Genomic DNA, 23,923 nt, shown 5'->3' with positions numbered 1-23,923 from the left:
GGCGAGTATGAAAGCGTGACAATGGTGCAAGGCTGCCTGACAGCAGGATGATGCCTTTTTTTGTTGCTTTTTTCCCTTTTCGCGGTTTGACTTTTGAGGAATGGGCTCTGTGCCGGAGCAGTCACGGAGAACTCCCGCGGTTTGTGTGCTGCATCTAGACTTGCAGATATCCACACTTAGTGTGTGGGTTATGGTTAACATCTGGTGCCTCGTCCAGTCCGCTCCGTGCTCACCTTTCTCCTCCCCTCAGCCGCAGCGCATCTCTAATTGGAGGCACTCCGAGCATCCTAATTGATGGAGATCCTCCACATCGGACACTGACCTCGAGTTACGACGTTTACCAGCTCACCGCAGACTGAGACGCGACGTTTCTTCTGCCTCTGGATGGTTTGGGGCTCATCGGCTACACCTGCATTTGTATAAAACGCGGTTTATACCCTTCAGTGACAATGCCGGTGAACGCGCTGCCTCGCGGCGGCAGCAGCGGCTTTGGCGGCGGCCCGGGGTCCCTGAGCCCGGCGTCGCTGTCCCGCAGTCTGTCCCGGCTGAGAGAGTACCGGACCCGGACAAGGATCATGCTGGCTCTGGGAGTCTCTCAGATGGTTCTGGGGAGTCTGATCCTGGCTGTTAGCTTCGCGGCTTTGGCTCTCACCACATCACCCAGAGTCCGACACTCCTGCCCGTTCTGGGCAGGTTTCTCTGTGAGTACCACAATTACACAATGCTTGTATTTAGTGACATGGATCAGTCAGGATATGAGCTTTATACTGTACTGAAGAAAATGAGGGTTAACATCTTTTAAAAAGCTGATTAGGGCTGGTTTAACTGGTGTGCCATTGACTATAAAGGGAAAACAAACAAACAATAAGGTTGTGAGTCACTCTCATACAGATAAGAAGAAAGGGTGAGAATAATAATACCTCCCCCTAACTTACAGTAAGAATCATCACAGACATGTTGTGTTTTTCTTCATGTGAAATTTTTATGTTGGTTCCTGTAAATATTTATGAATGCACACTTCCTTGATTTTCTGCCAGAGACCCTTGAGCAGGGCTGGTCCATTAATTATAGAGACGGTGGGGCAGAGTGCAGGGGTGAGGAGCGGGGGAGGAGGGGTCGGAGGCACAAGGGCCATCTGTGTGTGCGTGAGCAAGATAGACCTGAGCATGTGTTTGTGTGGGAGTGTATAGTTACAGGGGGAAGAAGAGGTAACTACAGGGGTCAGAGTTCAAAGGTCAATGCACATTCTTGATCGGTGCCTCGAGCTGATTGGTTCAACTACTGTGCAGTTGGTGGTAACGGGACCATCCGTTATCTTTGGGCATTAAAACCTGAGGCATCGTCACGCTCTGGCACACACACACACACACACATGGTCAGAGAAACAGTAATTGTGCGGGTAGTGTAAGTTATGTGAGTTCACCCAGAAGAAAATGTACTTGTATCAGGAAGAGAGAATATAATGCTGTGAGCAACTGAAAGTTCAGAACCATCCGCCACTGTGGCCCCAAAACTGGGATAATGTGGGTGAAACTGTGCCATCTGGAGAATCGAATGATGAAAGTGATTTGCCCACAAGTCACTTTTTTAAAAAAAAAATTGGGATGCCTCTGAAAGGCTTGTGTTCAGCACACCGCCACTTGCATAATCAGGTTTAAATTTGGCCATAAATGCCAGATTCCAATAGTGGTGTCTAAGAGCTGATTTCATTATAAAACGTGTCCTTAATAGGAATTTGTATCAAGATAAAGAAGACAGATCGGCTGGAATAAGAAGCAGCTTTGTTGTGTGGTTTAATCTAATAGCAGCAGTGTATGTGTGCCTTGTGTGGCATTGATGCTCTGAAAAGTTAATGTAGTTTTAAATTCAGGCAAGGGAAGTTGTTTCTGTGTTGTAAGTAATGAATGCTCCTCGTGGTGCAGAAGTAGGCTGTTATCAGTGATGTTACTATGACATGTCAGGGAGGGGGCAGCAGCTGAGTCACTTCTGTGTTTTTAAAACAGGAAAAATGAGTGTGAGGATCTGAATGGCTGGATTGGGTGTTGTGCAGTATTCCTGGTATGTATTGTCTACCAAAAGTGGTCCAAGGAAGGACAACCAGTGAACCAGGCCATGGAAGCCAGAGGCTGATTATACAGCTGTCCTGGGAGGTCTGATCTCACAGAGGAGCAGAACAATCATAATGCTGGTCATGGTAGAAACACATCAGCGTGCTGTGAATCAGGCAGAGTGACCCTGCTGAGTCCCGACCACCACAGAAAAGTACATGCCAGCATGATTAGTGCAGCAAGGAGTACTAGAAGGAGGTGATCTGGTCTGATGCGTTAGATTTTCTTTAAGTCATGTGGACAGATGTGTGTTCTGGGGAGGGGATGGCAAGATGTACTATGGGAAGAAGGTGAGCCGTCAGAGGCAGTGTGATGCTCCTGTTGATGGGTCCTGACACATAAACACTGCTGACCCCCTTCATCACATCAGGCGGTTGGATTTATGGTGTCTGAACCTACAACTCTTGATAATTCTTTGTGCATGTAAATGCAACATGCATTGAACCTTAAAGGCTTCATGTTGAGCTAGGTGAACTGAGCTCGTTAGGGAAATGACAACAGATCTTCAACTCTGCGCTTGTGTGTGGTTGTGCGTGTGTGTGTGTACTCCGCAGGCGTCCGTGCAGTCACTGTGGGACGTTATTAAGAATCTCTGTGTGATGACTGCTGTTGTGGGATTTCATCATGGTCGTGGCGAGGGGAGGCGTAATCTTTACTTCCTACATAGAGCAGTCACTGCTAAGCCCAGCCTGGCTCTTCCTCTTCTTCCTACACACACACACTCAGAAACACACACACATATTCCATCTCTATATTTTGCATATCAATATATCTGTATCTCTCATCTGGATTTTCCACACTCTGGACAATAACCTTTTTTATAGCTGTGATGTCCAGACTTGTGTGCATTATATGGACTTACAGAGATGACTACTACAGTACAAATATCTTGTTCTCTCTTCCTCAACCCAGACAGTCAGCTGCTGTCTCTTCCTGTTGACTTTAGAGGCAAAAGATGATGCAGGGCTCTGGTGACGACTCTTAAGTCTGCAGACACAAGGCCAGATCACCAGCAGGTTCACCTGTTGGCTGTGAATCACTGCCGCCTTGCCAGGTTCGGCCAATAAATGAGGCGGCGTGGCCGAGCGAGCCAGAGGGCCGCCGCAGCTGTCAGCAGCTGACATGCAGAACAAATTATCGTCCACCTTGTGCTTCTATGAGTTCAGCTTGGAACTGATCCAAGCTTCCAAACACACAAACAGCCTCTCAATTTTTTTGTTGCATCTGAGAATAAAGACACTTATAGACAAAATATGCAAATCCATCACAAGGAGTTACTCCAGGTATCATTTTCAAATTCACCCTCCCTCTGTATCACTGTAATATTTTCCCTATCCTTTCCTCTTGAGCTCCAAAACGGATTTACTCCTCTTCTTTTTCCCTCCCCCGCTCTTCTACTTGTGTGAAAGAGAAGGAATGTTGATTATGTGTATGGCTTCTCTAAAAGTAACACTCCAACATCCCAAATCTACAGACTGGGTCCGTAACAAAGACGGCTTTAGACGGTTATTCTTAGTGTTTGTTGTGAGGCAGCTCTCTCCGCAGCAACTGTCAGCAAATTCTGCACTAATCTGCTGGAGTGTGTGAACGTGTGAACTGAAGTGTTTTGTAGGAGCTTGTTGTTTTGTGGAGGCTCTCTGTCTTTGTGTGTGGAAGAAAAGTGAAGGACTATGTTGGGAGGTAATGCGGCAACCTGAAAGACATGTTGGTCCATCCAGTCATTCTGTCAGATGGTCTTACTTGGATGCTGATTGAAACGAAAATGTGTGTTCGTACTAGTTAGCAATGATGCTAATATAATAGACTTAGATGGGTAAACCCAGTATGAGATTGCATCTTGTTTCTTGGTGAGTAGCTCTCTATGTTGATATGCTACCTCTGATAGCATTCAGTTTGGAGGCTATTAATGCTGCTTAATAGCATTTATGACTTATGAGCTTGTGATTGCAACAAGGGAATATTCAACAGATGCCACTGGCAATATCTTGGTGCCATTTCTGAAAATGTCAGGAAACACGTCACAACTTGAGAGCATTAAGAAAATGTACCCTCTGAGGTGGTGAATAGGGATGTTTTTTTTGTGCACATGATTAACACGACACCAGCAAATCAGCCAAGATGATTAGCGAGGAACAGAGATCATCAGCAGATAAAGATAACCAGTCAAAATATCAGATTTTTCCTGTTGTTTCGCAGCATCGAAGTGTGAATCATCATTAATTAACTGGCATATTAGGCTGAGAAGGTATCCTGGCAACCGGTCTTAAGACACAAACACACACTCACGCACACACCTTCATAAGTGTAGTCTGCAGTGTTGGTTTGGAAATGGGGGAAAAGTCGTTGTGCCTGCTGCATACGAATGAAGTGAATACAGATGTGGTTGTCAGAAATACTGACACAGTATTTATCATCATACAAATCAAAATGATTTGCTCTTGCTGTTGCTCATGACTCATGACATCAAAGCAGACAGAAGTTTAAACGTTCAGGTGCCTTCAGAGTGGATATCAGTATTATAACTTAAGTGTCATGTGAGCATGAATATCTGTGTGAGAAATACTTTCAGGTTCAGTGAAGCTCATTATGTAATGTGCTGCAGGAACAGCTTTGACTGTGGATTTTCTGAATCAGTGTATTATTGAACTCTGGGTTTCTACTTAAAGAAAGTCATTTCTGTCCCTTTGTTGTCACTTTGTTGGAGCTTTACTTGCTTTTTCTTTTTTTTTTAACTTTTATTATTACAGGTTTTATAATGATTACGTAGAATCTGTGGCTGCATTTAAAGCAAATATACTGTGGGCTTTCATTTATTTAAAGCTGCTTCAACCAAGTTCAAAGATAAAAAAAACACATTAAGGTCAGATTAAGACAGAAAAAGCATGCAAAGGACTAGTTAAAGGTAATTTCAGCAAGAAATACATTGAAAACTCTCTTCTGTACATTTTACAGTGTTTTTCAATGCTATAAAAACATTATTAAAGATGTTATATGATTTATTGTTTTAGTCTAGTTGAGGTCCTCCTTTAAGATGATGTAAAACATACTGTCACTACACCTTATGCAGCATTATGTGGATAGTAACACAATGACAATACAACATACAAGTTGTGTGCTAACAGCCTTCAATGTTGGATGTTGGATGTTGGCCATGTTGGATTTTAAAATGGGCTTTTTTCAACTTTTGGATGTAGGAATCAGTCCTGTCAGTTTGTTCCAGCTGAAATTTTATGCTTAAAAGTTCCCGGTTTAAATGGAGTACACTGGCACATTGTGTAGTACTGGCAGTCTGTCTATGTCCTGCAGCCACAGCGTCATATGATTTGATCACCATCGGGTGGTAAACACTGCAACAAAGGTATGATTCTGGGACAGAGGTCCGCTTTGTTGTTGCTGTATATTCCCAGCTGTCATTAGGGGACATGACTCCCTGGCTGCTGTACTCATCTTGTCAGCTCAGATTAAATGGAGCCTGTGGTCAGCACACATGCTCGTACTCCAGACCACTCGAGGCTGCTGTGCCCTGTCTTGAATCTTGTATTGATCTGCTAATGAGATGGACCCCAATCAATCATCCGACTTGTGTTTAGTTTCATTTTTAACTCAAGCCGTCTGCGGTTTTTGAGCATCTCCACGCTGTCCTGACTCTTTGTGTTTAATGCAGTCGCGCAGTGTGATGATGTCATGTAGTTTTAGCACTCAGTCCGTCCCGAGGTGTTACTGAACCGCTGTAATTCACTTTCCTTCTAGACCTTTCCATAATAAGTAAGTAGGCACTCAGCCTGCTGCTACTCATTACTCTGAGGACTCTCCAGTGCATCCTGCCCCCACTCTAGAGATACCAGTGAGCACCATAATGACGAGAACAGTGTGCCCTCCGCACACACACACACGCACTCTCACGCTAATATTAAAGGTGTCCACTTCTTTTCATTCCCTTTCTGATGTGTTTCGTGGTTACATTCATCTGGACTTTCTGCCTCGTCTCGTCTCGCTTGTAGCACTGATACTTTGTTCGTTGTTTATGATCTGTGTTCAACACCAAGAACAGGATGATCTGAGCGTCTTCATGGTGTGTTTCATGTTGTTTCATGCCCCCCCTTCCTATTTTCCCCCTTTTTAATTTTTACCTAATGAAGCAAAGCTGAAAAACCCGGCGCAGCGATTCGCCTGCTTCATGAAGCGATCGTGACATGAAGTGCAAAGCAAGAGAATAAATGTTTTGGTCGTGTTTCTGTGGGAGATGTGACAGTCATAATTGTATCCGCTGCTCTATTATGTTGTGTTCCTTCAAGAGAAAGGGAAATTTCTTTGCAACGCTTTGAACAAACAGTCCTCAACAAAGACTGTCAGCCTGACTGACAGGAGAGATTGGTCTAAACATGCAGGCATATTTTATGCATCATTTTAGAATGACACATGAAAGCCCTAATATTAGAACATTAGGGCTTTGAATAACACACTAGAGAGTCAGGGATAAGGATAAGAGTTGTATCATGGGTAAAAAAGTCCTTAAATGATGCTACACTGTGTGAAACACATTAAAATGTCAAAATCCATAGTAGAAGCATGCAAATCAAAGTGTCCTCTCAGAGTACAATGGGATGACAATAGTGTTATTCTAGACTGTTCTATTCTAGACGGGATAAATATAGGTTTGTAACTAATGATTATTTTCATGACTTGGTCTAATTGATGTTAAAAACTGCTTATTTGAGATTTGATTGGCTTTATTTTAAATAAGAATAAATGCCCACATCAAAGAAATGATTGCATAGCTGATCCAGATTTGATCTTAATAATAAAAATGTGAAAGCCATCCAATCTTCTCTCATTGGTCAGCTCCAGTGCTCCAGTGTTGCAGTGATAGAGTTAAATTACAGCTGCAGAGAGAGAAAAGTACAGGTAAGAAAAAATCAAGGTGCCCTGAGTGCTAACAAATTCATGTTTTCATCATTTTTCCAGCAAACTTTAATGAGAAATACCTGAAAAATATCTTTATTTTTTATCATTGCTGGCCTGGTAGGTTTTGCTAAGTGTAGAATAAGTCATGTGAAAACATGTCGTTTTATTGCATGGGTGTTTTAAGCCTACATCTCAGCTTGTAAATGTGGTCACACCAGCACAGACTCTATCTGCTATTTTTAGTCTGAACATGCCAACATGACACTTTGCAGACGTGTTGAGGCACATTTCAAGCAAGCATGTTATATTCACATGTACAGGATTGGTGGAATGATAAAAAATGAAGGTTCAGGGTTGTTTTTCTTAAGAATATGTAACAGTAAGAAAAGGAAATGAGACTTATTGTAGAGAAATGAAGGACATTGTACTGTGTTTTTTATCATCTAAGATGTGATTGCAGGGCATCTTTAAGTACACCAGAATGATCAAATGCATCTGTACTGCATACACATACACTTATGTATTGAGTTACACTTTCATGCACATGAAAGACATAAAACAGCCTCCATTATGTGTCATTTTTGATCTCTGGAGAGTGAGGCTGGTTGATGTGCGATGAAAGCTTTGGGTTTTCTGTTTTGTTGGATGTTTTTTTTCCAGACCTGAGCTGGTCACTGTGGATACATCTGAGAGGACAGTGAGGAGAAGAGGAAGAGAAAGACAGGGTCATGTGTTTGGGTAGATAGTTTCATGTTTTGAATGCATGATATAAATTTGAATTTTACATACATCACAGATCTCACTCTTAAATCCTTCTTTTCTCTCCACTGCTGGCTCTTGTTTTTAGTGCGGACCGTGTGCAGGTCTGACCCGCAGACCGGGACGTGTCAGACAGAATGTTTGATGCTGCACTTCTTTACAAACAGCTTCGACCCGGCCGCCAGCAGGTCTGCCTCCAGACTGTTGAATAGAAAAGGCCAACAGGGTTGAACTGAGCTCACAGGGAGGGAGGGAGGGAGACTAGAACAGCAAAGAGGGGGAAGACGACCAGAGACAAATGTCTGCCCCGTGATTTAGAATTTCTGTTTTTGGTTTATAAGATGGATTCAGAAAAACACTTACAGGTGGTGCAATTGTGCAGCACCTGTGCTTATATTCATTCTGCACCTTTATTCACGTCAACCATTACAGAAAAAAAGAGGCTTTACGAAGCAGACTCTTCTTTTATTCGGACTGAAAGGATGATTTTCAATGAAAGACAGACTTCCTCCTCCTGTCTTTGACCTGAGGAAAGATGTTTACAGAGGATTTTTTTATTAAAGTGTTTATTTAGTGACGTGCTGCAACAGGCTGTCCTCGACGTGAAGGTCTGATAACAAAACATTAGACAGACAGATGGGGCTTTTGACTTCTATCTCCTGTAATTGAGCTGTGAATTCTTCCTGCTATGACAAAGCTTACTGTCGACCCTCCCTGCTGCTTTCTATAGCTGATCAATGGAAAAGCCTGCTGACTGGAAGCTCTCTTTGTTCTATGATTAGCAACTGGTGTTGTGTTGGATGGAGCTTTTATGTGTGTATACATGTGGGAGGGGAGGTCACAGGTGTGTGAATGTGTCTTTTTTTTGCTTATGTATATGTGGCAAGAGTAGAAGTTGGTCATATATTTGTGAATGCAGACCAGAGACAATGTCTTAAGGACAGGCTGTAGATACAGAAAGCAGTGGAAATGTGTCTTCTTTTCTACATTTTCTCTGTCTGTTGAAAGTTGTTTTAACAGGTTTAAAAGAAACAGCAGCAAAGATACAGAGCTCCAGGACAACCTGAGGGTGCTTCACTTTTAACATAGCTGGGTAACAATGGAGCTTTCAAGGAGCAGTCAAAGTGAAACTCAGTCAAGAGCAGAAAACGTCTCACATGAAAGTTTATAACGACATTTGTAATTGCTTTCATGCAGTTCATTCCTCGTGCATGGGTATGGATGGTATTATTGTTTTCACCAGCTAAGCTGTGTCCCAATTACAATATATAATCATCATAGTTATAATCCCTTCTAGAGGGATGTCACGGCTAAATAAGGGACTGTTGTGACATACAGGAAGTGTGAGTTTAATGAGAGCCTCAGTGTGAACAAGTGAATGTAAAATCTTATGGCCAGAGTGGGACTCTTGGTAACCATTATGAGTCTTTTTTTCCTTATTTTTACAGTCATAACTCATTGATTTTTAGACAATGTAATAAGCGTTGTCTCAAATTAAATGAGAATATAACACTAGGAGGGAAACAATAATACTATTTCCTGTTGGAAATGTAGTGTAGATAAATGAGCTCTGAAGACAAATTCTCCAGGTCAGAGGTGAAACCTTTAACAGCAGTTAATGATGTATAAAAGGTCACCAGGTCAGAGGGGAGCATTTACCATTCAGTAAACACACATACACACACACAATCATTCAGCATGTATCCGATTTGTTATCTAATGTATAATATAGTTGCCATTGTCTCCCAGAGCAAGAATAATCTTGAAGTCATTTTTCATTTTAATAGCCTGAATGATGCATTTCCTCGTGGCCTCCTGCCATTCTTGTTGTTTCATCAATACAGATGAGACTTTCAGGAGCGAGACAGGCCAATAAGTTAATCTCTGGACGTTTTCCAAGGACTCTGCGCAATTTTTGCATGTCCACCAGTGTGTGTGTGCAAGTGTGAAACTGAAAGAAGATGATGGAGGGAACAAAGTGCAGGACTGATTGATTTGACAGTTTAACACACCTCAGTGAGAGTTTTAATAGGAGGACAAGACACAGCTCTCTCCACAGCTCAGGTCCTTCAGTGGAAACATTATCCCGTGCTGCAGTTTCACAACCATGCTTGGAGTTTATCTTTTTAATTGTCACATTGTCAACAGTTTGGGAGGAAATCCTCACAGTTTCTTCCTGCAGAGAAATGTGCTAATTTATTTCAGACTGTCCTGAGGCTGAAGTGACTTCTGCTGAGTCATTTTTTTTCTCTTTGGTCACAAATTGATGTTTCTTTTTGTGTATTTGTTTTTGTATTAAAAGGAAGCATTTTCTGTAGAAATAAAAGGGAGAGTGACTATGGATTTCAGTCCTATGCTGCAGGGAATGCTGGAAAATGTTGGTGTTTGCTCAGCCTGAAGGAGGCCAGCTGCCCTCTGGGCCATCAGCTCCTCCCTCAGGTTGATATTTCTGCTCCCTCCCTCTTGGTTCTTCTGGCATCACTTCAGCTTGCTTAGCTTTCCTCATCCCCACCCCACCCAACCCTCTCATAATCTACACTCTTTTTGATCCGACTCACTGCCTGATTCTGTCCCTGGAGGTTTTGTCTCAGTAGGATCCATGTTTCAGCTGTGGCAGCAGGAACTGCAGCACCTCTGGGAGTCCACTTTTAAACGTTTCCATGGCAAGCTCAGTAGACAAGATGAGGGTTCAGTCCAAAAGGTTAAAGTTATTTCATCTCTCTTCTGTGCATGCCCATTTGTCAGCAGGTCTTGAACCACAGCAACAAACAGCTTTCTGCTTTATTAGCTGTATAATATATAATATGAAGCAGAAGTCTCAATACCTCAGCACTGCAGTGCGAAATCTAAAAATGTGCTGCTTGTAAGCTTTTTTTTTCCCACTGATCGACTGTGCTTAGTAAGGGAGGACCAGAGCCAGGAAGTGTAAAAACTGTGTGCGCTTTAGAGATGAAAAGATTCGTTGATTGACAGATGATTATTCGGCAGCTAGTTTTTCTTCTTGGTAATAGATGTCAGTTTGTAAAACTTAAAGTGAAATTTGATGTTGTTAATCTTGAGCTCTGGGAAATTGCAATGAGAGTTCTCCTTACATTTAACAATTAAATCAGAATAGGAAGTACCGGCAGTTTAATAATAGTAAAGAAGCATCCATATGACTTTATAGAACTACATGAGCCCTTTGGACCTGCTTGAGCTTGAGCTGTTGCCTTTTTGGCAGTGTCTGTCTGTCTAATGGAAGTGAGGTCAGTGGACACTTAAGCATCATAGTGAGCATCATGTGATAACACCGTCCATTAATAATGTATAACCTGTGGTGAATTAATTAAAATGTTACAAAATTTTTTTAAGCTGTAAACATGTTTGTTTCTGATGGAAAGTTGGACATATTAATTGGAACAGGCTCACTTTTGGAGTCAGCCTCAAGTGACCATTCATGGAACTGCAACTTGTGGCACTTCCTTCTTCCTCATTATGGCTTCATTTGTTCATGTTATCATGGTATGCTCATTGGAGTCAGGTGGTAATGGATTTAAATAGGTGTATGTCCCAGAGAACAGTAAGGCATTTGATGTAATCAAACTGCTTTTTGCATCAACAGATTGAAATAAAGGTGCAAGCATGAAACTGGAGCAGTTTTCCAGCATGCAGGGGTGTAGTGAAGGAGAAGCAGAGGCGGCCGCAGGCTGTTCGACAAATCCAAGAAGATTCTGTTATTTTCTAGGCAGGAGGTAGCAAGTCTTTCCCTGGGTATCATAGAAACGTTTGACAATAAAATATACTTCTCAACAGACATTTGCATTGTGACAGTGTGTGAGCTACCAGCTCATTGAATCCTTCCATCATCAACAGTTACAGGAAAATCTACAATGTGCTGTAAAAGAGAAGAAGAAGAAGAAGAAGAAGAAGAAGAACCTTATAACAGCAAGATCATCGTTCATCGTTCAATACTGGCTTAGATTATAAACTCGTCATAATTGGTAACTAAGGCAACCAGATACAGCTAGTAAGGCTTGTTGCCAGTCCGCATTATTTGAGCAAACTGAATAATGTGTGTGTGTGTGGAAAAGGATGCCAATCTAAGAAAGAGAGCGAGCTCCTGGCGCATGAACGTCAGGGCGATGTGAGACTTGTCATGGGTGATATGATAGACAGGCGGTAAGAGAGCGAGAGAACAAGAAATATGAAAGCAGTGGGACAACAAAGGGTTCGGAGAAGAGTGACTTCTATTAGTGGAACGAGGAAGGAGAGTGAAATGTTTTGGTTGAAGTCAATTACAGCTGCGGTTCAGTGGGCTAATAAGCCTGACCATGTCTCATGCGTCCATATTCCTCTCATTAGCTGGCACCAGAGAACAAAAACACTGTTTTGACAACTGTAGTTTATATGTACTGTGTGTGTGTGTGTGTGGAGCAACAGCAAAGTGAGCAGCTCTCACGTGTGTCCTGTACTTTCTGCAGGGTCCTGAAAGCAGTTTGACTGCACAGGATAATAAGTGTGAGGCCATATTCTGTGCCATCTTTGGAGCTGTCTATGAGTCACTCTGTTTCTCACCTTCCAGTCTTGTGTTTCTTTCTTTCTGCTCTTGTTCCTTCTTACAGCTTATTCACCATTGTTGGTTGCCCCCAGCAACACGATCAAAGTGAAATATTTTGTTAGTGGTGAGACATGGCATCCTTCCAGAAAACGGCTCATATTGGATAGTGGTGTTAATCTAGTGGTGAAAAAACAAGGAAAGGGTTTTTTTCGCCCATATGTGCAAATGTAACCAGGACAACAATCTTCTTTTAATGTTTGGTCTTAGCACTGAGAGCTCAACACATACAGTGTGAGAAGAAGCCAAAGTAAAAGGAAATGATGATGTGAGACAGTCATCCATAAATCTAAAAATACTACAAACTGCTCTTTGGTAATATATGCATGCAGATATGGCAGATAGGAGACCTAACTATGATCATTCCTAAACCTAACCAGGTCATCTAACCCAGTGTTTTCCAACCAGTGTGCCGTGGGAAATTATCCAATTTCACTTAATTAGTCCAAAAATTATTTATTTTGTAAATAATTTGTCTATATGCCAGCAATGTATAGTGACAGGCAGAACAATTAAATACCCTCTAGTTAGATAAGTAAACAGATTTTTCTGTCAGCACATGCATTGTGTTGGTCTGGCAGCTGCTACCTTAACTTAGTGCAGTCAGTGTGTGTGTGTGTGTGTGTAGGAGGGGTGTTAGGGTTAGGTTTGGTGCTGTGCCGTGGGATTTGCAGTGGCTCAATAAAGGTTAGGAAACACTGATCCAACCAAATCTAAATCTAACCAAGCAGTGCCTGAAGATATGCAGTAACAGGCTCATAAACCATGTAAAAGTTGGGTCAATTCCTCCACCTGCCTTTAATCCATTATATATAGAAAAAATAAATGATAGAAAGCTTGAGTTGATTGTAGTTTTTTTTTTGTTTGGATCCAGCATCATCGACCTGCCCGGCCAGTGGGCTGATCAGAGCACATGAAAGGAGACCTTAGTGCATGTTGGCATCTGTATGCATGAATGCCACAGCCAGTGTCTTTGAACAGCTGGAGTCATGAAACAACAGAGAAGCTGTGGAAGGGCACCAGTGCTTTTGTAATGTGACAAGTGAGGACCTGATCAAAATGTCACACACTGTCAGAAGACACTGGAGCAGAGTCAAAGCTCTGGGTAGAAAAGCTCGGGCCCTATCTCTGCTCTGCAGTGTACTTCCACTTGTTTACACCGTGCCCTCATGGGTACAAACTCTTGCTCCTGTCTTGAGCTGGGTGTGGACACAAGCAGACAGTCAGACCAAACAGGAACAAGTGCTGCAGCTGTGTTTGATGAGGCCACATCTCTCTCTGCAGTGCTCCTCCACTCGTGCGTCTATAACTACTATCTTGGCTGACTGCACTGTTTTGAATGACAGGGATGCTCGTAGTAAACAAAAGTTGCGCATGGCGTACTTTACGTTGCTGCACTGGATGCACACAGGGGAAATGGGCATGTTTAATTAGTTTGCCCTGCAGTGGAGTTCTCACGTTAGGCAGCAGGATCGTTTGAATGTTGGGAAGCAGCAGCCAGATGTGTAAATACTGCAGATCTAAACTTATGATCACTTCAATGTTTGGGTTACAGATTTGTGTTCGTTCAAGGAATATAAATGCAACACAACACAGAATAATTTACATATAATTAGCTTCCTAAATATGAGTATTTGTGGGTTTTCTCACCTCTAGAATAAACAGAGGACCCCTGCTGGGTTTGATGTGAAACAGGGAAGCAAACATGAAACTGCTTCGCTGCTTTCTCCACCCGGTTGATGCGTGATCCTGATTTGCAGAGCCACATTCATGGTTTTCCCATTAAACCTTTAACTAATTTTAAGTAGCCACTGTGTGTGTGTGTGTGTGGATGTGCAAGATGAGCAGGGAGCATTGTAGGAAGTGTTGACAGGGCTGCCATTATTAGCATCCTCCTCTCACAGTGAGTGTCTCACACTACCTGTGTCACTTTCCAAAGTCAGCTGATGTTTGTGTCCACACACAAACTTTCCCTCCCTCCCCTCTCCCTCCCTCTGTGTTATTTTTTATTCAGGGCTTAGCACTAAAGGATGTGCTCCCTCATGATTTAAATCCATCCGTGTTTATATTAGAAAATAAAATATCAAGGTGAGGTGTTGTGCATTCTCAAAATGACTCTTGGTTTAATGGGATTAACTCCATGTTTTTTTTTCCTTCTCGAACAAATGCATTTATAAGACACAGAAAAGGTCAAACAGAAAATGGGAACATTTAAATTTTTAATTTGTCAAGTGAAATGAATGATAAAAACCCTCAGTCTTGATGCGTTGACCTTCTTGCTGTAAGACAACGGTGATAATCATCCTGTTTTTATCTGATGTTTTGTCACTACAGCAGCAATAGATAATGGTTCCTGTGAGGCTAATGCTATCACCTGGTTAAATGCTATACAAAATGCTAATAAGTAAACTTTTGATGTGCTTGTAGGTGAATTTAAGGTCTTTCAGGATGGCTGTTTACCCAGGTTTCTAGTTTTACATTGAATAGGCAGGTATGAGCGCAATGTTTACCTCTCCAAAACCTGAATGTTTTCCAAACTTTTCCCTTAAGGCTGTGTGTGCTCGGCTTATCTGTATTTCTCAGGTGGGTTTTGAAGCCTCAAAGTTTTCTCCTCTCATCAGTGCAGAGCAGCGTCTGCACTGACATCACACAAGGTGACACCTACTGCTGTGGTGGATGTGTTCACCATTTGGATTACAGGGATAATCCCTTTATTATTTGGCAATATGTTACCCGAGTCTGCTCTGACCTCTGCAGTGATGTGATCAGACTGTGTGTGTTTATGTGCAGATGCTTACATGCTATCATCCACACAGGGATGATGGTTTTTGCCTTTTCTCACTATTTGAGTTATTGCCTAAACTAAGACACAGGGATGTGATCTTTGCCTGTGATTTGATCAATAGACAAAATTACCGCGGCCTCCCAAAAGGCCAATATTGTTGTGTGGTAATGGAAATGCACTGCCACATGAGCAATGCTTTCTCCCAAAGTAATCCACATTGATTTGTGGGGCCACTTTGATAAATTGAGGGGGTTTTAGGTTTCGTGTTGGTCCATTGCACAGTGCTCACTTCCCTCTGTTGTTGTTGTGTGTGGTGGGTGGGTGGGTGTTTGAATTAATGCCTGTGGATCAGTCTACAGTATAACCCCCTTTAAGTCTCTGTGAAGATGTCTGTATTTTAACCAGCTTCTTTGTATTCTGATACAAATATAGGACATTCCTACACAGGGGATACTTTATCACTTATTTTTATATGTTAATGATGAGTTTGTGGGTGACAAACCTTATTAATATTTATGAAAGTGTGGGGGCTCATTTGTGCATTCATTTGTTACAGAGATGACACTTGGCAACATGCAGTCGCAGAAGGAGTAAAAAAAAACGTCTTTAGTAGGTGGAATGTGTCTTATCGTCAATGCAGCCGTGACCCACTGCTTTGTTTTGTATTATAATATTCTTCAGTGCAGAGCGTGTGTGCAAGTCAGCCGACACTTACCTTATGTGTTGAACTTTATTCAGGTGTTTCACAGACAGCATTGTGAAGGGATGGAAATTAATTGGGGCAGAAATGCCCTTGAAAGTTAATCGCACAGCCGTGAAATTAAAAAAAAAAAAATTAAGGGGGGAAACAATGCACAACTGCACAGAGCCAACAAATGCTGACTCCATACAAACACAGTCACTGCATCAACAACAACTCGTCTACTGAACTAAACCAAGAACGGCGGCGAGGAGTTTTATCAGCGAAAACACTCTAAGATTATACAAATGACACCATCCTATTCATATTGTAAACTTAAATATTTGCTTTTTACTCTGTAGGTACTGCTGCTGTGTCTCTGTCCAGTGCTGACTGATGTTTGTATTTCAGCAGTTCGTCCTGAGGAACAGTGCATGCTTCTCTTCATGTGGCGTTGACTGACTGTGCTGTGGGTTTAGATGAACCTCCTCCTCCTCAGGTTTTAAACAAGCCTAAGAGTGAGGAGGTGCCTCCGACTACATGCAGTAAGTCTGCAGTGATTGTACTAGGAAAGAAAAAAAATATATCTAAGATGAGCCACCTGAAAAGGACTCTGTAGTTTAATGTGATTAATACTTAAGAGAGGCTGGAAAATGTGTAAGAAAGAAAAGAAGGGATCGATCTGAAAAGGTTTTCAAAGTAAGAATGATGACTGATGACTTTTGAACTTAGAACCTTCATTAGCACACAGACTATACCTGGTATTTCTTGGAGAACTTACTAAGGCAGCAAGTGACTAAGACTTGTCACTCACAGAATAGTGCTCCATCTTGTCCCTTTCTGTCACTTTCAAACACAATTTGCTCATGTTCAGGCATTAAAATTACTGGGTTAGGTGTATAAATGGACTCAGGTCTCACCCATAAACTGTATATAACATCTGTGATGTCACCCATAGGTGAGTCCATGTTGGACGCTTTAACTATCGCCATCTTAGTAGCACTATGGTCACCTGTCACTCAAAGTGGCTTCTCCCTTTATTAGACTCAAACATAAATAAAACTTGCAAGTTATGAATTCACCCCCCCCATAGAACTTATCTTATATGAACCCTTTATTATCAGACTGTAAACATACTTGGCTCTGCTGTGAAGTTACACATGTTAACTTTGAGATCTTTGGCAACTGACTAGCTTTTGGTGCCGGCCACCGGAGGCCGTGGTGGGATTTTCAGTTTTTGACACTTTATTTCTGTTATCTAAAATATGAGAAGGAACAGCAGTGAATGTACCATTGCCCCACCATGATTGTTGAAGTCTGAGTTTCTGAGTGATGAGTTTGGAGACTGACGTCTAGATTTTAATTACTTAACACAGAACTCCATAGTTTTAGCTGTATTACCTTAGGACACAAACTTATCAATCACCCCGTTTCCATTCATTTGACCAAAAAAATAAGAGAGTTTTTTCATCTTTATTACTTTAAATTGTAAATGATGTGGTTAAAGCAGCATTTTGGGGGATTATGCTTATTAGCTTTCAGTGATGAGACGATTGATAGCTGTGTCTCCTATCTCTCTGTTCAGTATGAAGCTGCAGCCTGCAGCCACTCAGCTCAGCACAGTCTGAAAGAGGATCTTCAGGCTGATTAAACAAATGCTGCAAAGCATTAGTGAGCTTTAGGGGTGCAGTAATTATTTTACCCCCCTACACACACACACACACCCACACTCCACACCCACACCCACACCCCTTGTTCCCTAAACTTCCATATTTGTCTTGGTAAGTATAATTACAGTTTTAATATGCTGGCTGGCGTGATACTAGGAAAGCAAATGTTTGGAGAGTTCACCAAATGCTTTTTTTAAATTCCTTTATCTTTAAAAAAAAACTGCAACAGAGGAGAAACTATAAATCACATTACTTGGAGAGGGACTGTGCCTTTGGCTCCTTCTCAAAGCAGAATGATTTAACAAAATCTCTTTGTTAATCTGAAATTGTTTTCAGAGGATAATGATACTTTACTAAGATTAATACACATCAACTTGCATCTTTTGGGTGTCTGTGCATGAAATATGGAAATAATTAAGAGGCAGTCATCTCCCATGCAGTCAGAGAATGCAGTGCTGATGAGGTTACAGCATGGATCTGCTCATCTGGTTGCACTCTTCAGAGGTGTGTTATGCTGCGTAAACTGTACACGGCTGTAATTATTGTCGCCTTGTGGAAACTGGCCATGCCGGTATTCGTCAGTGAATCTGGGTGTCAGCTGTGCTCGTTTGTTTATGTTCCGTTGATGAAATGATAAATGTGCTGCGGTCACACAAAGTAAAGTGCGCTCATTAGCATGCTTTTCTTGAGTGTTGCTGTACAATTATTCTGGTAATAAGAGGGAAGCATCTTGCTGCCCTCTCAATCAGAGTTTACCATTTTGAACTCATTACAAGCCACTTATTCTAAAAGTGAACACTTCTCCGTCAAAGCAAATTGAATTTAGATTTTATTTTCTGAAAAATATGCCAGATTAGCTCAGTAATGGCAGCGCAGTAATTTTATAGTAACTCCAGTTTAGGGCTGGGATTTCCTCACATCCTTCTAAATTCTGCACAAACTGCAGATCTTGTTGTGGGTTCAGCTTGTTCATTTTGTCTTACCCCACTGACGGTCTGATTCTATCAAGTAAGACTCCTGTAATATCCTGTATATATGCAGCATGTTAGCCGATTTTCATTGTTATTGTGAAAAATGAATGTTGCTGCAGTTTGAATGCTGTTTCAGAGCAGCTAAACGTTTTGCTGACAAGAATCGTCATTGTCATGTTTTCTAGGAATGTAAAATAGGTTTTGGTACAACCAGCACAACAACCACATTTTTTTGTGACTGTGGGCTCAGTTTTCACTACATTATGAAGCCCTGTACCACAGGGACTGCAGGGTTCTGATGACATGTCACAATTTTTAGAATAGATCTGGTGGACAGTGCAGTACTCCAAATATGATGCATTCAAGTACCGTACCATCAGAAAGTTTAGGCTTTGGTGCTTGGAACAAAAAGAAATCTGTATTCAGTCGTGAAAGAAAACTTCAGACTAATCATACTGATATTTGCATGTTGTGTACACAGCTCCTAGCTAAAATCAGGAAATGTTTGAGAGCTGAGGATGGAAAAACATGGTTAGATAATGAAATAAGTACATGCAGCTGAAAGTAGTCTACATCATCAGGGAAATGTTGTGGTTTCTTCTGCTCTAATAAGTGAAGAACGGGGAGCACTTTAATTGAAGGCCCTGTTGAGTATTCACAAACGGTATACATTTATTATTGTAAATGGTTTGGAACACATGCAATGTTTAATGCTATGCTTGTAACTGCTATTTCTTATGAAAACCCATAAGTTCATGCTGGTGTATAGACAGAACATGAATAAAAAAAACTTGTAGGAAATGTGCAGGGGCACATTACACATGTCTAATATTCACTCTGTTTTGGTCTCACCATCTTCTATGGGAAGTATCTGCACCTTTAGCATCTAAGGCCTCTTTCAGCTGGTTTTGTCTGACTGTGTCTGTTGTTTTGTGCTCAGCACGAGCATCACGACACTGTAAACCACATCCCAGACCTGGTCAACAAACACGTGTAAATCTGAGGAGAGCTGCAGATTTAAGATTATTGTCCTTCCAGTGAAGTGTTACAAATGTACTGGCTCTTGTTTTGGTCCACTGCATTGACTGTATAACAGATAGACAATGCAGTTCTGCCTCCGCCCATTGTTTAAAATGTAGGCCAAAATATCTCACCTTAAATGGGTCAAGAGGTGAAGCTACACCATCACTGTTCCACCCAACCATTCATCCACCTCCACGTCGAGCCACCAGCTAAGGGATCTCTCTTTTTTTTAGCCAACAGAAACTAACAAATGTATTTACTTATTGTTTGCTATTTTATTTAAAATGAACTTAAACACAGATCAGTGTAATCAAAAACTAGCTAACAAGCCCTCTGGTCCACTGCTGCTTTAGTTTTTGGGACAAGGTTGATGTAAACAAGCAGAATCAAAACAAACAACAATCTTCAACCCTTTTTCTGAAAATCTGCCTCTTGACAGCACTTTACATGTTATTATTAGTGAGACATGGGAACCAGCTGTAGCTGTCGAATTGTGATTCAAAGAACAGCAGAGAGGTCGATTATGATGCAGGACTAGTCTGAGAGGTTTCCTGTAACTGACATGGATTTGAGCTGACCACTGCTTTTTTTCTTACTTTTTTTTTTAATAACACATCATAAATTTGCAGCCCAGGCGGCGAGTGTTAGATACCCAAAAGACAGAAGAGCTTTAAATCACTTGGACTCAGCTGTAGATAGTGGAGGCACAGACAGGAGAGGAGGTTGTACTGAAAGGTCTGTGGGCGCCTCTGCCTGTCTCTTCCACTCTCTTCAAACCTTGTGTAAAGGTCGTATCATATGAACTATTCTCACTCCAGGCCGCAGCGCCCAACCGATGTGTAACTGAGAACATTACCCAGTGGCTCTCTGGGATGGGGTTTGGGCAGGGAAGAATTTAAGCAGGCATCTTTTATAAGGAAATGGGGGGAAAGGCTCAGATGGAGCATGAGCAGAATTACTCAGGCTGATGTAAATATGAGGTTAGACACAGATGGTGACACCTTAAGATTTGGCCAGAGTTTATAGCTGATTTTCCTATAATGTAGTGTAACCAATATGCCGCGCATGTGTGCTCATAAAGGCCTCTTTAACTGATTAAAGCGCAGTCACAGTAAATCCTGTAGCCTTAATTATGGTTGTACAAACCAACGGATGCCAGCTGCCTCATTTTCAGTGCAGTCGTCACCATTTAGATGTGTTTACTCTGTAGTGGGAATATTCAGCTCAGAAATAGAAACATCTAAAAAGCCACCAGCCGCTGTCCTTTAAGTATCACCCAAATTAATTTCTTTCAATTCATGGCTGGTGACGCTCAGTCAACCTGCTTCAATACACTCGAGACAAGTCGTATTCATCTCTGTGTTTCAGGGAGATCTTTCATCTTGTGTGTGTGGTGGAGAAATGAGAAGGCACCGAATGAAATTTGTGGCCGTAATCACTTGCAGCGGCCTTTCTTTTGCGTTAATTGCTTCTTGACTTGAAAGTGTCGCTCAGCCGCCTCCCTTTGAATGACAGTTTGGTGTTTTTCTCAGTCTGATTTGCAGAGTTTTGTGACAGGATTTTCCCACCAGCACAGAGAACAGAAGTTATAGTGTCTGGTGAGAAAATCCCATTAGGGTAAAAGGACAGCAGCAGAAAGGGAAAAAAACACTCTTCAAAGTCTTGTAGACTATAATTTAAACCTTGTAATTTACAGTATTTATTCGCTTACCCAAATTACAATAAAGCATGGACTTATAGCTTTAATTAAGAACAAATAATGAAATCAGAGAAGTTCCTGAAAAAAATATTTTAAAATACAGTTTACAGTCTTTTCTGTCAATGAGCGGACTGCAATGACAGAGTCTTCCTGCTTTTCATATACATTTTAAGTAAAAAAACAAAATCAACATTTTCAGCTTAATATTTTGCAGTGGTAACTCTTCAAAAACACTCACAACAGAGGACTGCGGAGCAGGTGATCCTGTTTTTGTTTTATCCTTTCTGAAGGAAACAATGAAATAAAAATGACATTTTCAAGGTCTCTCCTTGGTTTGGTTCTTTTAGGATCCTTTGATGGCAAATATTACATTTCTGGTGTTATTTATAAAATATATTTTTTATATTTCTGTAAAATGTTGGCTTGACTCGTGCCAGTTTCTAGTTTCTTTCATTCAGTTGACCGATTTAAGTGAAGATGTGATCATGGTCGGTGTGATTTATGAAGTATTTTTTTGATAGTAAAGCAGCAGTGTGCATGCTGCATTAAGCCATTCCTTACCATTGTTAACATTTCACAACATAGAAATACATACTACATATCTATTATGTTTTATATTTGGCGCCCTCTTGTGGGTGTAGTGCATGGCCGTGGTTGGATTTGTCACCATGGTAGCCAAGAAAATGGCAGAGAAGCTTGTTACTGATGGGAGAATGATGTCCACCATCATCCTTATTATCAAGACATCATCAGTGAAGGTTTGCAGCCAAGTGGCCTCCATCTTCATTCATGGTCATTCAGTGGCCATTGTGTTTTCAGCCTAAGTTTTAAATATTTGTTGTTGTCAACTCTCTTGTATGTTTGCTATTACAGATGAGAGAATACTATTTACACACCAAATTACAATTCCCCCAGCTTGCCAATCATCCACACATAAACACTCTCTGTGCCACTCACTCCTGTCAGCTCTGTTTGGCTGCAGGGCAGGATTATCCTGTCAGCACAGGACTGAAAGCCTGATTCAGCTGTTGGTGTCACTGTGGCTGTATCTAGGATGGATGTGTGGCTCACTCACTGCTGCATGCACAGTAGAAGGTTTTGGCCCTTTGCTCCCCAATTATGACCATTGTGGCCCAAGCGTGCCCATCAGAAGTCAGAGTAGAAGTTTCAGGTTAGAGTATGTTTCCAGGGGACTCAGTAGATTCTTCTGCTTTTCTTTGTCTCTCAATTACACTTTGCACCCTTCGGTTGGGTCACATTCAACAGCATTTACAAAAAATAAGAAAAAAATAAACAAAAAATCAGCTACCTTCTGTGGCTGAGCAAAACATATTCTGAATCAAACAGCAAAACTGTCATCTGCCCATCATTTAAATGTATTTGATAGTAATGTTGTAAAGTCTCTGCACCCTCTCTTCCTTTGTTGCTGTGGACTTAACAACCAAATGTAACTCAGCTTGTGTTGATCTTCCTTCCAGAGCCTCAGCAGAGCAAACATCCAGATAATTGAAAGGAAACAGGGGCGCATTTCCTATTTTTTTCCATACTTCATATTCATTTGTTTTAGCATCAAAGAGGCGTTTGCGAAATGAGAAGTGGCAGTCCATGTGTCACTGTGTGTGTGTGTCTGTGTGCTCATGCATATACGTGACGCCTGTGTGCAAGATAACAGGGAATCTGATGGTAATCTAAATCAGAAGAAGAAGCCAGAGAGTCATCATGCAGCCCCTCCCCTCTTTGTTTTTCTTCTCTTGCTTTGGTCACATTGCCAGAAGAACACCATGATCGCCCATCAGGAACATGCAAGGATCTCGTACTATATTCTTAGGATTATGATAAGCAGTAGGAAAAGGCGAAGGGAACATTTTCTAAAGCTGCTTCATACTTGGCCTTCTCTCTTTGAGTGCCCAATTTGTAAAGATGTTCTTAAGGAATGTGTGATGATGTGGAATAGAGACATGTGCAAGTCCTTTGAATATATGCTTTTCATATCTAGAGAGGAAACGCATCTTTCTGTGTGGCTCTCACAGTGTTTTGCTGCAAATCATTTGGTGAAGGAAACTTCTTTTTATACAGATGTTGCATATCTTCAACAATATATCTTAAGTTCTATGTATTTTAATAGCGTGCCTCCTCCAGCAATGTTAGCTCTGGAGTCTTGTTTAGCAGTGCATGATCAGCACTTTAGACTGTTAGTGCTGCTTTTGTGATGTAAGGAGACATAAGACTACAGCTCATTAGCACATTTGTCTTTCACCTTGAAGAGGGCAAAGAATAATATCTGTATGTCCATGAGAAAATGCATTACTGCTGATTGATTTATGCTCTATGACTGTAGCACAGACTACTTTCACATCTGGTTTTTATAAGATATGCACTGATTCATACTTCAAAGATTGACAGACGTCATCAAAGGCTCATCCTTCAGTAGAAAGCATTAAAAAATGTGCGAAGAAGTTTAAGCTAAAATGACTAATTTTATGTGTGTAGTCGAGGTGTGGAGATGTTGCACAAAGGCATTATCATACTCCAGAGTCTGGTGCAGCAAACCGCTGCTGTTACGGACACTGCAGCACCCCCCCCCCCCTCTGGTATGTTATTGTTTAGTTGTGATTCACATTCAAAAGCACGTTCCTGATTCATGGATTCAGCGGAGGTACTAGAGACCTCGGGTGAGTGGAGCGAAAGGAGCAAAGGGTGACTGAGATGCCACACCCCCAGGCAGCAGCA

At 41.5% G+C, this 23,923-nt stretch overlaps 1 protein-coding gene across 1 annotated transcript in view; it reads left to right on the top strand.

The window, feature by feature from the left end:
- Positions 1–449: 449 nt before the first annotated feature.
- Positions 450–23,923, top strand: part of fam189a1 (family with sequence similarity 189 member A1) — a 66,354-nt gene continuing 42,880 nt past the window's right edge. Inside the window, exon 1 of the mRNA XM_028402279.1 lies at positions 450–701. Coding sequence (XP_028258080.1) covers positions 450–701 — 252 coding nt within the window. The remainder of the gene's footprint in view (positions 702–23,923) is intronic.

The sequence above is a fragment of the Parambassis ranga genome, chromosome 3 (genome assembly GCF_900634625.1).
Source record: "Parambassis ranga chromosome 3, fParRan2.1, whole genome shotgun sequence".
Lineage (NCBI taxonomy): Eukaryota > Metazoa > Chordata > Actinopteri > Ambassidae > Parambassis > Parambassis ranga.
This window is presented reverse-complemented; position numbering and strand designations above follow the sequence as displayed.